This window comes from Mus caroli, chromosome 10 (assembly GCF_900094665.2).
Source record: "Mus caroli chromosome 10, CAROLI_EIJ_v1.1, whole genome shotgun sequence".
Classification (NCBI taxonomy): domain Eukaryota; kingdom Metazoa; phylum Chordata; class Mammalia; order Rodentia; family Muridae; genus Mus; species Mus caroli.
Window position 1 is genome coordinate 37,933,618 of NC_034579.1, and position 16,581 is coordinate 37,950,198.

The 16,581-nt window shown below is 44.7% G+C and overlaps 1 protein-coding gene across 1 annotated transcript in view; it reads left to right on the forward strand.

Annotated features, from left to right (window-relative positions):
- Positions 1–13,414, forward strand: part of Snx3 (sorting nexin 3) — a 32,965-nt gene extending 19,551 nt beyond the window's left edge. Inside the window, exons 2-4 of the mRNA XM_021174179.1 lie at positions 4,756–4,851; positions 11,190–11,314; positions 12,698–13,414. Of these exons, the coding sequence (XP_021029838.1) occupies positions 4,756–4,851; positions 11,190–11,314; positions 12,698–12,803 (327 nt within the window). The 3' untranslated portion in view covers positions 12,804–13,414. The remainder of the gene's footprint in view (positions 1–4,755; positions 4,852–11,189; positions 11,315–12,697) is intronic.
- Positions 13,415–16,581: the final 3,167 nt, after the last annotated feature.

Sequence of the window (16,581 nt, forward strand, 5' to 3'; positions counted from 1 at the left end):
TTTTCTGATAAAAACATTCAAAATAACTTTGTGTAGCTCTTTGAAGTGTTAGAACTTATATCTAGTTCCCTGTGCCTCGCAGTGTTCACTGAGTGGCTTGCCTGCCTGTTCCTGCTGAGGTGTCTTCATCTCACTTCCTACAACAGAGTTGTTGTAGTTCATGGCTACCCTGGGCCTTTCAGCTTTCCCTTAGAGACACTTTATCATCCAGAGAGAGTCCTGAGTCACCCCTATAATCTGGAGCACACCTGCTCGTTCAGAAGACTGCCGTTTGCGTCTCAGCACCCACATTTGCAGCTCACAGCTAACTGCCCGTGACTGCAGCATCAGGGATGCAGTGCCCCTGTCCTTTGGGCACATGTACTCTCAAACACACACACACACACACACACACACACACACACACACACACTTATAATCAAAGAGAAAAATCTTTAAAAAGAAAAAAAATTCCATCATTGAGAGCTCTGAGGGGAGATCACATGGCCAGCCTGGGCTCTAGATAGAGTGAGTCCCTGTCACAGTGTCATTGTCCTGGTCAAATAGCTCAGTTTCCTGCTTTTGTTGTTTGTTTCCCTTTTTTGGGGGTATGGTTGGTTTGATGTAGTAGGGAAGGATGTACAGGCATTGCGTGAGGCTGGGGTGGGGGTGGGGGTGGGTTATGAGATCCCAGGGCTTTTCATCTATTAGGCAAGGCTCCACTGATGAACTAAACTACTCCAAGTACTATTTGTGGTGTTTTAACCACACAAATTTAGATTTTTATATCATTTCTATTTTCCTTGGTGTTTCATGAGCGTCAAGAGGGATTGTTCTGCATTTTATTCATCGTTTTAAACAATGATTCCATATTTAGCACAGTTGTCTTATGGACGCTTGGTAAATAATAGTCTGCCAACATTGGGAGGTAGGGGGATATCCAGCCGCAGGCTCTTTTTATAAACATTAAAGAAATTGGAGGGCTGGCAAGATGGTTTAGCAGTTTAGAGTGCCGATTGCTCTTCGGAAGGTCCTGAGTTCAAATCCCAGCAACCACATGGTGGCTCATAACCATCTATAAGGAAAGCTGATGCCCTCTTCTGGAGTGTCTGAAGATAGCTACAGTGTACTTACATATAATAATCCCAGCACTTGGGAGGTAGAGGCAGGCGGATTTCTGAGTTCGAGGCCAGCCTGGTCTACAAAGTGAGTTCCAGGACAGCCAGGGCTATACAGAGAAACCCTGTCTTGAAAAGAAGAAAAAAAACAAACAAAAAAGTAAATAAATCTTTAAAAAAGAAAAGAAAAGAAATTGGTAGTGGCCAAACAAGAGCTTGTAATCAAATAGTAGGAGCTCAGTAGTTCAAACAAAGACATGGCAGTTCTTTTTTTTTTTTTTTTTTTTTTGATCAGGTAAGTTGAAGTGATCTTTAATGATCAAGGTAACTTCTTTTTTAGACTTATGTGTATGAGTGTTGTGTGTGTGTGTGTATGTGTGTGTGTATATGTGTGTGTGTACCATGTGTGGGTTATTGTCCACAGGGGTCAGAAGAGAACTTTGGGTCCTCTGAAGCTGAATTTACAGAAAGCTGTGAGCCACCACATGGGTGCTCGGGATCAAACCCGGGTCCTCTGGAAGAGTAACCAGTGCTTCTAAGTTCTAAGCCTCAGGAAAACTTGATTCTTGAGATATATATATAGTACAGGCTGGCCTCGCACTTCTGTAGCTGAGGGCGACAGTTCTGAGCCTCATAGCTAATGCTGGCCTTGCTAGCTGCTCCTGAAATTAATTAGGAAAAACATTGACAGACACCTGCAGTCAAGCTCAGTATTCTAAGTGTAATGGGAAAATAATAATCTGATTGTTTATTCTTACAGCGCTAGAGAGTCTCTTTCCTGGGCAAAGGCTCTCCGGAGCATCATTAGTCGGTCACACCCTAAGCCCAGGGTTTCCTGCTAGACCTTGTCAGAACTCCAGCGTAGCACTTGTACAAGAAGAGAAATTATACCCAGCTGAGTAAACTTTAAAGATCTCTTTTCAAATAGAAAAACTACAAGCTAATATAGAAGGGAAGAGACTTTCCCCTCATTCCTCACTCAATTAGAGAGAATCAGATATAATCATGATTGTGTCAAAAGTTCAAAAGGGAAAATGGGAGGTAAAATGAGCCGAGCTGGCTCTCTGCCCTCAACATTGTACCTGTAAGCTTGATCTGTTGTTTGAGAGATTAACTTTACAGACTTCCGTACCCAGAAGTATGAAAATTCTTGGGGACCTCTTTTCACAGGCTTGATCTTAACATACTGAATAAAGAGAGCAGTTAATCCCTTTTGTAAAGTAATTTGAGAGGAGGGAATTCAGAATGTAAAATCTCACCTGCAGAAATACTCAGCTCTGTAAAGACCTTTCTATCTTTAGACACTTACAAAGACTTAATATTTTAATGCGGAAGGGTGAGCCTGGTTAAAAAGCCAGTGGGTGAAATTAGAGAGACATAATCCAGCGCTTTCTTTCTGGGAATCATCATCCCGCTCTCCAGGGGACCTGATGCTTTCCCTTCTGAGGAGTGAGAATGCCCCTCTGTATAGCAAGCCAGCGCCTCTTAAAGGCAAGTTTGACTTTTAGTATAATAAGAGTCTTGTTAGGTGCAATTTTGCTCCTAGTCATTAATACAATGAACAAATGTTGTGGTTACCTGGGAAAGAAAGCTCAAGTGCTTTCAAACCTCTCGTGAGGTCGGGTTTCATGCTTGAAACCTATACGCTGTTATGCCCAGTAGCATCTGCAGAAGGCTCCAAGCTTTAAGCTGTACAACATAGAAGGGAATACACTTTGGAAAAAATTGACACCACTACAAACTGAACTCAAGGTCCTGATGAATAGAAGGCATTCTTCTGTTTACTGACGGCATTAAAGTTAGCTAGTGAGCAGAGTGCTCGCAGCAATGGACGCCACAGCATGGTCGGTAGGTCGGTGCCTTGGTCTACACAGCAGGAAGTGCTCACCTCCAGGTGCCTCAGGGTTTTTTTGATTCTCAGCTATAAAACAGTTTTCAGTTTCCAAATGCAATACTGAATTAAGAATAAAATTGACCCAAGAGAGTCGGTAGTATTAAGTAGAACTTTAATAGAGCTTGGCATTTGCTGCATGAAGTAATTTCTGAGCTCTACGGTAAACTTTGTGACAGGGGCTTTGCACTTGATATCCCACTTTGCCTCCAGAGTACAAGGATTATAATTCTTACATGCATATTAAAATATTTTTTTTCGGCTAATGATAAAAATGGACTTGTGGTTGTGCTTTTCTTCTCAGCTAGGGATTGAATCCAGGGCCTCGGCTTTCCAGTTAAGCACTTTACTACTAAGCTGCCCCCCCCACCCCAGCCAATTCTTGTTTGAATGTTCCTTAACATTTGTTTATTTGTGTGTGAACACATGCACATGCCACAGTACCCATGTGGAAGTCAGGACAGCTTGCAATAGTTAGCTCTCGCTTTGTATCGCATGAGTTTCTGGCGTTGAATTTTTGCTTAATAGAAAGTGCACCTTTACCTGCCCTGGCCATCATGACCCTTTTGTTACTGGATCAGGAATGCTGGGGGTGCACATCTTTAATCTCAGTGCTCTTAGGAGGCAGAGATGGAAGATATCTGAGTTCAGAGTCAACCTGGTCTGCATAGTGAGTTCCAGGATAGACAGGGCTATATAGAGAGGCCTTGTCTCAGCCTCCCTCCACGCCCACCCACTCCCCCAAAGTTGGCAGAAATAGCAACAAGTAGCCTTTAGTCCAAAAATTGTGTTGCATTATGACTAACCTCCAAATACTCAGCATCATGTTCTTAAACATGCCCTCTTCCTGTAAAGCTCTGCATCGTTTAAAGACTGTGGGCCCACGAGTGCCCATGAGTACAGTAGCCAGAGAGCAGAGAAGGTACTGGATCTCTCGGAACCCGTTACAAGTGGCTGTGAGCCAGCAGCATGGTGTGGAGGGCCACACTTGATCCTGCAGGAGGACTCTTGCTCTCTCCAGCCCCTTAGTTACCCTTTAGGTTAGGGTCTGTGTTGTTTTATATGAGTCCTAATTTTCTCCTAGTGATAAATAAATTCTAACACTCCCTGACCTTTTGGGTACCCTAAGGTTGTAAATTAAGGGTACCATTTAGGGTTTAGGGAGATGCTCAGCAAATGACAGTGCTTGCCATGCGTGTTCAGCCTCTTAGAACCCCTGCTGGAAAGCTGGATGACATGGTGGTGGGCTTCTGTAACCCCAGCTTTCTGACAGCAGGATGACTCGCTCAAAGCTGGCAGGCCAGACACACGAGAATACACAGATTAGCAGCTAAAACAAGACACTCTACTTCAAAACATGGTAAAAGGAAAGAACTAACCCAAAATGTTGTGCTCAGACCTCCACGTGCACACCCAGACACCCTCTCACCCACATTCAAGAGAAGTGAATTTCAAAGGAGAAAACAAAAAACAGTTACATTTTTGAACTGGAGATGAGTCTCAGGTTGGTGTGAGGAGCCGCTGCTCCGGCCCCATCATTGCCAAAAGAAGAGTTAACTGGCCAAGGCAGAATGATAGCAAGTTCAAGGCCTGCCCGGTCTACATAGTGAGGGGTAGTCAAGGCTTAGCCTGGGTATTGTGCTTAATAATGTTAGTGTTTGTATGGTAGGTAACCATGTTTGTCACCTTATCAGTGTGCCAGACATTTTCCTCCCTTTCTGAATGTCTTAATGTTCTTCAACTTAGGAGTGATTGTTTTGCTTTCAGACAAATCTTCCTATCTTCAAGCTGAAGGAATCTACTGTTAGAAGAAGATACAGTGACTTTGAGTGGCTTCGAAGCGAACTAGAAAGAGAGAGCAAGGTAAGACTTGTTTACAGTGGAGCTCTGCTTTTCTGACTTACCATGTAACTTTAAAGCAAGCCCTGCCAGTTCTAACTAAGATCCCCAGAATGTGGGCGAAAGCCGCTGCAGGGCTCTGTGAAGGGCCCATCTCAGGCTGTACCTGAGTAGAGGACAGTCGTCCTCACTGTTCAGCGCTCTTTTTTTCTGCTCAGTAGTGCAACTGGGCCTTTGCAGCTTGACGTTGGAATAGCCCTTCTCAGTCCTTCCTCGTCCTCAAGGGCAGTATATTTTTCCAGTTTTGTTTAACTCACAGTCTGCATATTTTATTATCTCACATGTATGTAGACGTTTCATAAAAATGATGATCTTATTGTCTGATAGATGGATATTCTTGAGATGAGTTTGTGTGGGCATAGGAGACACACCTGAGAAGTCTTATATATGATATTGTTTGGGGGCTGTGCACACAGACTTAGCAGAATGTGAGGAGTTTAAAAGCTAAACCCAGGTTTTTATAGGAGCTTAGCTTGTAACACAGATATCATGAGTGGAGACCAGGGATGCATCTCAGTGGCAAAGTACATGTTTAGCATGTACCAAAGCACATCCGTCTACCAAAACCACATAGTAATCAATGGACAGGTGAATTCAGTTAAAGACTTTGGAAAATCTGGAGAGTATTAAGGAATACAATATATGGCTGCTGGTAATTGTAGAGAGAAGATCTGTCTCAAACAAGTAGAAAATAACAAACATAAAGCCAGGCATGTTGGCACATGCCTTCAATCCTAGGAGACAGAGGCAGGAGGATCTCTGAGTTCAGGCTAGTCAGTTTCAGGCTAGCTAGGGCTACAGAGAGAAACCCTGTCTCAAAAGTCAAATGTATGTACATTCATATGTATGTATATGATAAAAAATAAAGCAAATTGAACAATTTAGGAAAATAAAAATTTTAATGACCATGAAGAAGTATTTTGGTAGGCTGCATTTTTCCCCCAAACATAGCTTATATGTACACTGGAATGATTTATTTATTTTTATTTTAAGTGTATGGGTGTTTTGCCTGCAAGTATGTATGCATGAGGGTGCTAGATCCTCTTAGAACTGGAATTACACACAGTTGTGAGCTGCATGTATGTGCTAGGAGTTAAACCGGGGTCCTGGAAGAGCATCCAGTGTTTCTGACCACCGAGTCATCTCTCCAGCTCCTGGAATGTTTAATAAATGTTGCTGATTATATACTCCCCCCCCCCAGCAACTGCTTTATTAAGAGATAAATTGTGTGCTGTATACAGTTAGTGATATAATTCACCTAAGATGTTCAGAATTACACAACTCATAACCACAGTGTAGGAACTCATTATCATCAATTATCCTTTTTAAAAAAGCTTGCTGGGCCCGCTGGAACCTACCTACCTGTGAGTAATCCCAGCACTCGAGCGACAGAGGAAGGGTTGCTGAAAGTTCATGGCCTATAGGTTTACAGTCCCAGACCAGCTAGAGCAGCATGACAAGACTATCTCTAGAGAAAAGAAGGAAGAAAGGGGAAGGGAGAGAAAAAGGACTCCTGTGTCTGTCTCTGTGTCTGTCTCTAGGTAGTAGTGGCCAGTCTCTTCTCAGCTTCTCCTCCCCATCCTTGTCAACCATGTATGCACTTTATGGCCTTATGGCAGGACAGAATGCCTAGTGTTGTATGTTGCTTCTCTCAGTTTGCATGTCCTCGAGGTTTTATCCTATTGTAGCACATGTCACACTTGTTAAAGGATTTCATTTTGTGTGCTTATTATTTTGCCTCATATGAAGGCTTATCAGGTACTTGAGGAGACCAGAGTAGGGCATCAGATCCCCTGGACTGGAGTTACAGATGGTTGTGAGCTGCCGTGTGGGTGCTGGGAACAGAACCTGCGTTCTCTGTAAAAACTGCAAGGGCTTTTAACTGGCGAGCCATCTCTCTGGCCCATTATTGATTTTTATTGCAAAATAATAGCCTGTTGTATAGAAAGACCATTTTTTAATTTGCCCGATAGTTTTCCTTTTTAAAAAGATTTATTTATCATTTTATGTGTGTGGGTGTTTGCCTGTATGTCTTCTGTCTGTCTGTGCTGTGTGTGTGCAGAGAGACCAGAAGGTGTCAGCTGTCCTGAAACTGGCATTACAGACAGTGTGAGCTGCCATGTGTGTTCTGGAAATGGAACCTGGGTTCTCTTGAGCAGTCAGTGCTCTTAGCCAGCAAGCTATCTTTCCAGCTCTTATTATCTTTCTTCATTTGCCATCTTAGGAATGGAACCCAGGGACTCACACGGTAGAAGAATGCCCATCCACAAAGATAGGTACCGATCTCTAGCAATTCATCATTTGATAGATGTTTAGGTTGCTGCTGTTCTTGAATAACCACCTAGGATTATGTTGCTGAATTACATAACTTAAGATTTTGTTATTACATTTGGGTATGTGCATGTGTGCCTGCAGTCATGAGTGTCACAGACAGGACAGCTCTCAGGAGTGAGTTCTCTTTTTACACTGGAGGTAATCAAATGAGGCTTGGCAGACATGCCTTTACCCCCTGATCCGTCTTGCCAGCCCATAACTACCCCCTGCTCTCTTTGAAAGTAAAGTCTGTGTTGCCTAGACTAGCGTCCAACTCACCTTGTAGCCCAGCCAGGTTTGTCTTTCAGCTCCCATGCCATTGTACCGTATGGGCGGCATTTCATTCTCCTTCCTGCCCTCAGTGTGAGCAACCCACGGCTCTCCTGTGCTGCTTTTCACTCTTGCCTGTGTTGGTCGCATAGGGAGTGAGTGGATCACTGGGCTTTTGGTGTCCATTTGGTGGCCAATGTTGCTGCTGACCTTTTCATTTGCTCCTTGAGTCTGTATGCTCTTTGGAGAAAAGTTGACTGAGATATTTTGTCTGTTTAGTTGGGTTACCTTTTTATTACGTTGTACTATCTAAAGTGTAAAACAGTAACTCCAGGTTCCTCACCATCCACCTGCTCTGCAGTCTTTGTGGGCCATTCTACTTTGTACTCATGGACTATGCAAGCATCTTGGGAGTCCAGCCTGTTTGGAAATCTTACTCACATCATTGCGAAGAGCAACGTACATGGGTCCTTCTGTTATTTGTTTTTCTCGAAGGCCTATGCTAGAAACCGACATTCAGTATCTGTCATCATGGTTTGATTCTTTAGCTTTCAACAGTATACTTAGCAGACATCTTCCTTTTAACCCACATACAGAAACAAATACAAGAAGTGTTAGTGTTCTAGACAGGGTCTCACACAGTCTAGACTGCCCTCAAACTCTGTGTAACCAAAGATAACCTTGAGGTCTTTTCCTCCTGCTTCTACATGTTGAAATTACGAGTGTGCCCTACTACTCCTGGCTGCAGATTGATAAAAAGAATTCTGATTAACTTTGAATATATGCAGCAGTCAGTAGAGTGCTTGCCTCTGATGCACAGAGCCCTGAGTTCAGATCCCAGCACTACACAAACCCAGCGTGATGGCACCTGCAGGTAGTCCCAGTAGGAGGGCCAGAAGCATAAGGTCATCCTTAGTCACGAAATGATTGAGGCCATCTGAGCTGAAGTAAAGGCACTCTAATTCAATCTTTTCATTCTACTTAAAGATTGTTGGCTATGATGCTGCTGAGATGCTCAGCAGGTAAAGGCACTTGCCTGATGACCTGAGCTTACACAAGGGAAGCAAAGATCTCACTCCTGCGAGTCATCCACACGTGCACCTTTAGGAGTGTGCACATACATGTGCTACACACTTAAGCACACACATGCACAAATAAGTCAGCAAATGTAGCAACGTTTTCTTAATTTATTTGATACTTAAGAGGATCTTTGCTAGATAAGCCATTCATGACTTCTGTAGGTATCAAGCCTGCTACCTATAAGGTCCATTCTACTTACTATTTTGAACATTGTTAGGAAGAATATATATCTACAGAAAACAATGTCTACGTGGTGACCAAAGCTTATAATCCCAGGTGGAAGCAGGGATGTGGGGGTGGTCATAAACTCAAGGGTAGCCTGGGCTACATGAAACCTTCTTGAAAATACAGCAAAGCAATCTTACACATCTTCTTTATCTTGGATTAAGGATGATTCTTTAGTACACTGGTTCTATTGTTTTTGGTTGGGGTGGGTTATTTTGTTTTGATCTTAAATTTTGTTTGTATGCCAGGGAAGGCCCAAGTCTCTGAGAAATGGAGCTGCAGAGTTGTGAGCTGCCATTTGCCTTCTGGGAGTTAAACCTGGGTCCTCTGTAGGAGCAGCCAGTGCTCCGTGATTTTACCTGCTGAGCATATCTCCACCTTTTTTGGTTTTCTGAGACAGGGTTTCTCTGTGTAGTCTTGGCTGTCCTGGAACTCACTATGTAGACCAGGCTGGCCTCAAACTACAGAGACCCGACTGACTCTGTCTCCCGAGTGCTGGGATTAAAGGTGTGTGTCACACACACACACACACACACACACACACACACACACACACACCCAGCCTTTTTTTCCTTAATAGACCATTTTGTACGTGTATCTTCCCTCCCTGCAGGCGCTTTTAGAACTGTGGGGCAGGGTCCTTTCTCTGCTGTAAAGTCTGTGCAGGTTTTAACACTTAATTTGACACACTGACAATGTGGGAAAGAGATGTGTTGGTTCTAGCAGAGACTTCTGGAAGTAAGTCCTTTAAATCATGGAAGAGCAGATCTAGGAAGGACGGGATTGCTGAGGGTGTCTTGAGCATCTGCTTGGCTTCCTGTTCATTTCCTTGCTGCTGTTTTCTGTTGCCCCCCTCTTGTCTGTGTGCAGTTGAACTGGTCCTTCCATTTTTAACTTGATTGAGTTACTAGTATAGGATAAGTTTGTAAAGAAACAGAGCCTGCGACAGAGAACATGTCTACAATGCCGTCGTCACTCCAGAGCCAGAGGCAGGGAGCATAAGTTCCCGGGGCTGCACAGGAAGGACCCGACTAAAAGGACCAGGGTCATAGAGCTGAGCTCCTGGTCTGGGGCTGCAGCTCCTTAGGTGGGGTGCTGCTTAGGGTTACAGCCCCTAGAACCATGGCAACAGTTGTATTTTGGTAGTGTTTGTTTTGTTTTAAGACCGGGTCCCATGCTAACCTCAGTCTCTCTGTGGTCGCTGAGGCTGGCCTTGAGTTCTTGATCTTCTATATCAGTTTCCTTGCTTGCCTAACATTGGCAAGGCCCTGGATGAAGGAGGGAGCACAGCTCAGGTGTGAGACTCCAGGATGGACAAAGGAACTGAATTATATAGGTAGGTAGGTGCTGGCTAAAGGAACCAAATGTCTTAGAAAGTTCCCAGCAGGGGAAGCTGAGTCTGTGTATTCCATTCAGTGGGAAGGACTGGGGAATTCTGAGAGTGGGAAAGAAGAAATGATAGTTTTTGGAGAGAGTAGAAAAGGAAGTTTGGGGGAAAGTTGGTGGCTTGTGAGAAGATGGCCACAGTGCCTAGGATGGGCCCCTTCACACACAAGTCAGAACGGGCAGCCCTCCCTGGGTGAAGGGGTTCTTGACAACAGCTACGCTGCACAGAAAGAACATTGTGCTCTTTAGCTGGGGCTTGAGTTTGGTCAGCGCTGAAGCATCGTCTTTCCCACGTAGTATTAGATGTATTGAGAGGCTCAGGAACCTTTGTCTCAGTCCCAAACAACAGGATGTTGTCTCTGTATAGTTCTTTGATAAACTCAAGAAGAAACCACCTTGAAGAGCCTTGGTCCTGTGGACTGTGGACTTCTCCACATCCATAGCTGGCCATCTGGCTCCAGAGCCATGCCTTTTTTTGTTTGTTCCTTTGTTCCTTTGAATTGGTTTTACAGTGCTGAGAATTGAACCTGGGCCTCACTCTTGCTAGGCAAGAACTCTAACACTGAACTATACTCTCTGCCTTCTGTGTTTTCTTTTCAGTTGTGTATTTAAACGTTTGTAGGTAAAATGGCTGTCCTTGTGAGGGTATTCTTTGTCTCCTGACTTGTGTTGTGCCTTATACTTTTTTTTTTTTTAGGAAAAGATCTCATTATGTAGTCTTGGCTGGCCTGGAACTCACTGAGATCTGCCTGCTTTTGCTTCAAAGTGCTGGGATTAAACGCATATACCACACTTGACGCTTGACATATACATGTTCTTACTACATTTTATTTAGTGTGTGTGTATGCATGCACGCACACACATGCACATGTGTGTGGCCACATGAGCGCCACACTGTATATTTGGAGGTCAAAGACAACTTGGGAGACTTGGTCTCTTGTCCCACCTTGTGGACAGCTATGTTCTGGTGGATGGGTGTGGCTCCTGGGCTGGCATCACCAGGACTCACTTTGTTCCTGTTGTTTTAGGTTGTAGTTCCCCCACTCCCTGGGAAAGCATTTTTGCGGCAGCTTCCTTTTAGAGGAGACGATGGAATATTTGATGACAATTTCATCGAGGAAAGGAAGCAAGGGCTGGAACAGTTCATAAACAAGTAAGTACTTCCACCCCTGTGGGGGCAATGCCTTGAGGCCCTGCTGGTCAGCTTTTATTTATTCAGTATTTTATTTTGTGTGTTTGGATGTTTTGCCTGTATGTGTCCCATGCATGCTGGGAATCGAACCCAGGTCCTCTACAGGAGCAGCCAGTGCTCTAACTGCTGTACCATCTTCAGCCCTGACTACATGTCATTTAAAGTTAATCTAAGTCCACGCCGCCCTTCCTTTTAGCCACTTCCAGCCTTTCTGTCCTGTCTAACTGAACTGAAAGTACCCTGTGTTGAACACCATGTGATAAGTGCTGATGCTCTTGAGTGCTTGCAGTGAGGCTTGTGTGTTGACCTAAGTTTTATCTTTGTTGTTCTTAGATAATTTATGCAAACTACATTTAAAATTGCATCATTCAGAAAGTAGTTTTACTTGTGATTCTGATTTAAGGTATATTCTCATGTAATAAAATGTACATTATATTTGCAATCATTTTGTTTGATTGCAGGTAGCAGTATTATCAACGTGTTTTATGTAAAAGTACGTTAATTTTTTTCATGGCAAAATGTTCTTTTGAAAAATAGTAAGAAAGTTTATTTATGATCGTTATTTAGTAGCTGTTGATTGATAAGCTTAAACCAGTATTATTCCCACCTCCCTTCTCTTTCTTTCTCTCTTTCCTCCTATAAGAGATGTGGCCCAGCATTGAGGAAGCTAAGCAGAAGTGTTACAAGGTCACACCCAGCTGGGGCTGCAGGGAGGAGGAAGGGGGTTGGGGAGTGGGGAGAAAGAGAAACAGACAGACAGATTGCCTGACTGTCTGAGCTCGGGCCCTGCTCACTGTTGTCCCTGGGCCGGGCTGCAGCAGTCCTCTGAGACCGCAGCCCGACACAGGACCCGGTGTAATTATGTGCCAGCCTTGAGGTCTACCCGGCTAGCCAGGACGTAGAGGAGGCGGCTGTGTGAGCTACACATTCATTTTTACTAATAATTTGGTTTCTGTGAGAGGTGAACAAAAGCCTGTAACTTTGTTATCTGCTCAGCACACAGCCTCTGTGTACACGTGCATCCACCCCAGTGCTTACATGGCGGATAGGAGATCATTTACAGAGTCCTTTCTTCACTTCTACCATGTGAGGTCCTAAGGACCATACTCTCAGGTCATCAGACTTGGCTGAAAGTGCCCTTACCTGCTGAGCCATCTTACCACGTTCATGAACCAGAGGGAAAGACCATTGTTTGATAGCATAGCTTATGGGTTGTCCAGAGTAATGCTTGCATCTAATAAATAGTGCACATTTCCTAGCCTTAAAGTGTGTTTGTTTTGACCCCTCCCACCACCATCTTTAATAAACAATGGGCTAAAATTTTGTTTTTTGTTTTATTTCCAGGGTCGCTGGTCATCCTCTGGCCCAGAATGAACGTTGTCTCCACATGTTTTTACAGGATGAAATTATAGATAAAAGCTATACTCCATCTAAAATAAGACATGCCTGAGTTTGGTGAGAAGCAGCAAAACCCGAGACCATTAATGATTCATCCGCACCAATGAAGAAGTTGTAACTAACTAGCATGCTGCACAGACACTGGCATAGCATGCCCTGGGTACACTAACACTCACCTGCTCTCTTTCCTTTCGTTTGTCTTGGCAGTTGACAAGGCATTCATTTGCTTTAGTGAAACTCCCTCGCTCCAGCCTCTCTAAGTAGCTCTTCCCGCTGTGTCCGTGTGCACACGTAGCCCCACAGCCCCGTAGAACCTGCAGTGTCCTGACTAAAGCTGCCGACTTGCTCTCATTTGCAGTTTCTGTGTCATGTTTGCTTCTTGAATCTGATTGACTAGAATATTTCTCCCCCCTGCCCCTTGATGTGTGATGTCACCACCTGGTCCTAATTTCTGTGCAGGAGCACGACACCACTTGTCTCCAGTGCCACACATCCGAGGTGTACTTTGTGTGCAGAATGTCTCTTCCTTCTGGCCTGTAATCCCCTTCCCATGAAAGATTAATGAGGGAAATCTTTATATTCTGTATAAAAACAAAATCAAATTTATATACTAAAATCATTTGTCTAAAATTTAAGTTGTTTTCAAATAAAAGTTGAAATGCATTCCTGTGTGCTCTGGTTGCACGGCCTGCAGAGCCTGGTGTCCGTGCTGTCCTGAAAGCCTCCTTCCCAAGAGGGTTGTGTACTTCATTCCAGAACACCGTCCTCTGTAAAGGCAGCGGGCTCAAATACACCGCCACCCTTTGACTGGGGGCTTTAAACACTGGAAGGGCTTCCTTGGCTTCCTGCCTTGTTGGGGAGGACTCATGCTGACAAATGCTGTGTAATCTCGAGGCACTCTGTCGAAGGTCTTTAGTTAGCCAGTAGCGCACCTCCTGTTCTCAGCAGCTCTTCCCCAGGCAGAGGAGTGACTTGCTGGAACTTAGCGACCATGTAGGAGTGGCAGGTGCCGGCTCTCTGTCATTTGGCTTGTACTGTCGGCACGCCGTGTCCTTTGAGGAGAGAAGAACACAGCCTTGCAGCCTGATGTACATAAATCACAAGACCAGAAAATACACAGCTTCTTGCTTCATGACGTTTTGACCAGACTTAACGCAACTGGAATGAGGTTCATAGTTTGAAACAGTTTGGGATTCTGCCGTGATTGGGTATTAGATTCCAGGAAGAGCAACCCCAGAGCATCTTCTCTGGAAACATGGGAGTAACACAGACTGATCTCAAAGTCAGGCTCTTACTGCCTCAGCCTCCCAAATGCTGAATCCCAGGCATGGGCCACCACACAAGCATGAGAGGAAACAAGCACAGGCTTGGGAGAGCCACAAGCAGTGAGGTCACGCCCACAGAAAAAGACAGTAGTTCAGAATTCCGTAAAACCAGTTACCTGAATAACTACAAGATGTTAGAAGGCAGTCAGATGTGGTGAACACCTGTAATCCCTGCCTTCAGGAAGCAAAGGCAAGAGGGTTATAGTGAGTTCCAGAGGTAATCTGGGACACATAGCAAAACTGAAAAATGGGAAGAAGGGGGAGGTGTATATAAACAAGGCTGAAGATAGGGCTCAGCTGACAAAAAAGCAGAGCTGAAATCCTGAGAACCTGTGTGCTATGTCACTACCTATAATCTCAGCACGTAGGAAACTTCGGGACCCGTGTGAAGTGTGAAATCCTCCCAGTGCATTTATGCATGTTGGAAAGAAGTCAGAGACACCTGGCTTTGACTTTGGATCTCCACATTTGCATGCACATAATCTGGCAGTTCACAACTGCCTATAACTCCAGTTCCAGGCAGTCCAGCGTCCTCTGCTGGCCTCCAAGGACAGCTGCACTCATAGACACCTGACTTAAAAACAAAGTATCTTTTGTAAAGATAGAAAGATATAAACAGGGAGAGGCTCAGTGGGGAAAGTGCTTGTTACCTAAGCCTAAGTGATAGTTCAAATCCCAAGAAGCCATGAAAAGCCCAGATGGGCATGTTCCTTCCTATAATCCCAGCAGATAGGAAGTAAGGTTAGGGTTTCACATGAAATCCTCTGCGGGTGTGCATGTTGGAGAGTCATCAAAGGAGACACCCACCTTTGACTTTGGGTCTCCACATTTATAGACATACATGCTCAGTGCACCCACACATACACAAACCAAAAATGATAACACAGATTAGATGAGCCACAGAGAGGACATCAAGGTTGCTGGGTTCTGCTACACAAAATGGATGTGCCTGACATAATGGCTCATCGTGGAAAGATGCCCACTGCCAAGCCTGAGATTCTAAGTTTGATCCTTGAGACCTACATGGTAGGAGAGAGCCTGCGACCTCCTGTTGTCCTCTGACCATGTGTTCACAGTAGCGTGTTCATACCTAAATGCACAGACAAAATTAGGTGTTAAAAAAAGGAAAGTGGAGCTGGACATGGTGGCATACACGTTTAATACTGGCAGAGGCTAGCCTGGTCTACATAGTTGCCAGCCCAGCCAGGACAACATAGCAAGACCCTGTCTGGAGGAAACAGTGGTGATGGCTAAGTAGTTCTTGCAAAGCAGTATGGATGACTTTTTTTTTTTTTTAAACCTCTTCTCCCTCAATGGAGACATTGGGTGCTGTCTGGATGTATTTTTTTGGTTGTCATAGCTGAGAAGTGGGGTCTTGCCAGGTCATCAGACTCGGCTAAACCTGCAGTGCATGGGACAGCCTTTCCCACAGGAAGAAAGCAGGATGTTTCCACTCAGTGGGATTCTGTTGATTGTGATCCTGAGTCTTAGGGTGAGTCTCAGAATTTCCTCACGGTAGGCAACCTCCTGGAATGACCAAGCCCTGTCCCTTTAGGAGAATAGTGCATACTCTTAACTGCTAAGCCATCTCTCCAGCTCCCAGAAAAATTAGAGGTTTTAGAGTGGGCTCTGACTTGTCTCTTCCAGGTAATAGAGGAAGGCCCAAGACTTCTAACCGAACTTATTCTGTATGTGGGTTTCAAAGCCTTGGTTGGGTGATTGAAGGGAGTTTCAGGCCTTGCCTATCCTGGGTCCACTTATGCTTGCTTTGGTTAGTATCAGCAGGGCCTTTAATAACCCGGGCCTGCTGGGGACTGGTTTCAAGTGTCCTTGACAGGCTTATGTTTTGAGTACTTGTTCCCCAGTTGGGGTTTGGTTCGTTTCGGCCCAGTGGAGACATGGAGAAGTGGATCCCCAGCTGGTGAAAGTAAGTCAGTAGGGGCTTGCTCTTGAAGGTTATCGGGCCAGCCCCTAATATCAGGGGGCCTCTGCTTCCTAGGATACTGCCATGTGAGTGGTCACCGGCACTGTACCATCTCTGCTACCCTAACACCACCGTGCCCTCCTCAAGACTATGGACTGACAGCCCCTTAAACCACAGTTAAAACTAACCCTTCTAGCTACTAATGATCCCTCTGAAGTACTTTGGTCCTGGGGACACAAAAGTAACTAGCAGGATTAACTGAAAGTCTGGAGCCGAAGCTTGGGGCCGTGGAGATGCTTCCATGCCGTTCCCTAATTCTGGGCTTGGAGGTTGGCAAGAGCGCTGTTCTAGCATTGGGAAGCCCTGGGTCCTGCTAGTAACTGGCCTCAGCCATTTGCAGTGGGCAGCTGGCATTTGCTTTCTTGCTTGGATGTTTTGCCACCTTGATGGGCTTTTTTTTTTTTTTTTTTTTTTTTTTTTTTTTTTTGGGTCGCTCTGAAGGAATCTCCTCCCTCTGTAGGAGCAGAAGCGAAGCCTGTGAGGAGGCCCAAGGCCCCTGAGCTAGTACAGATAACATTCAT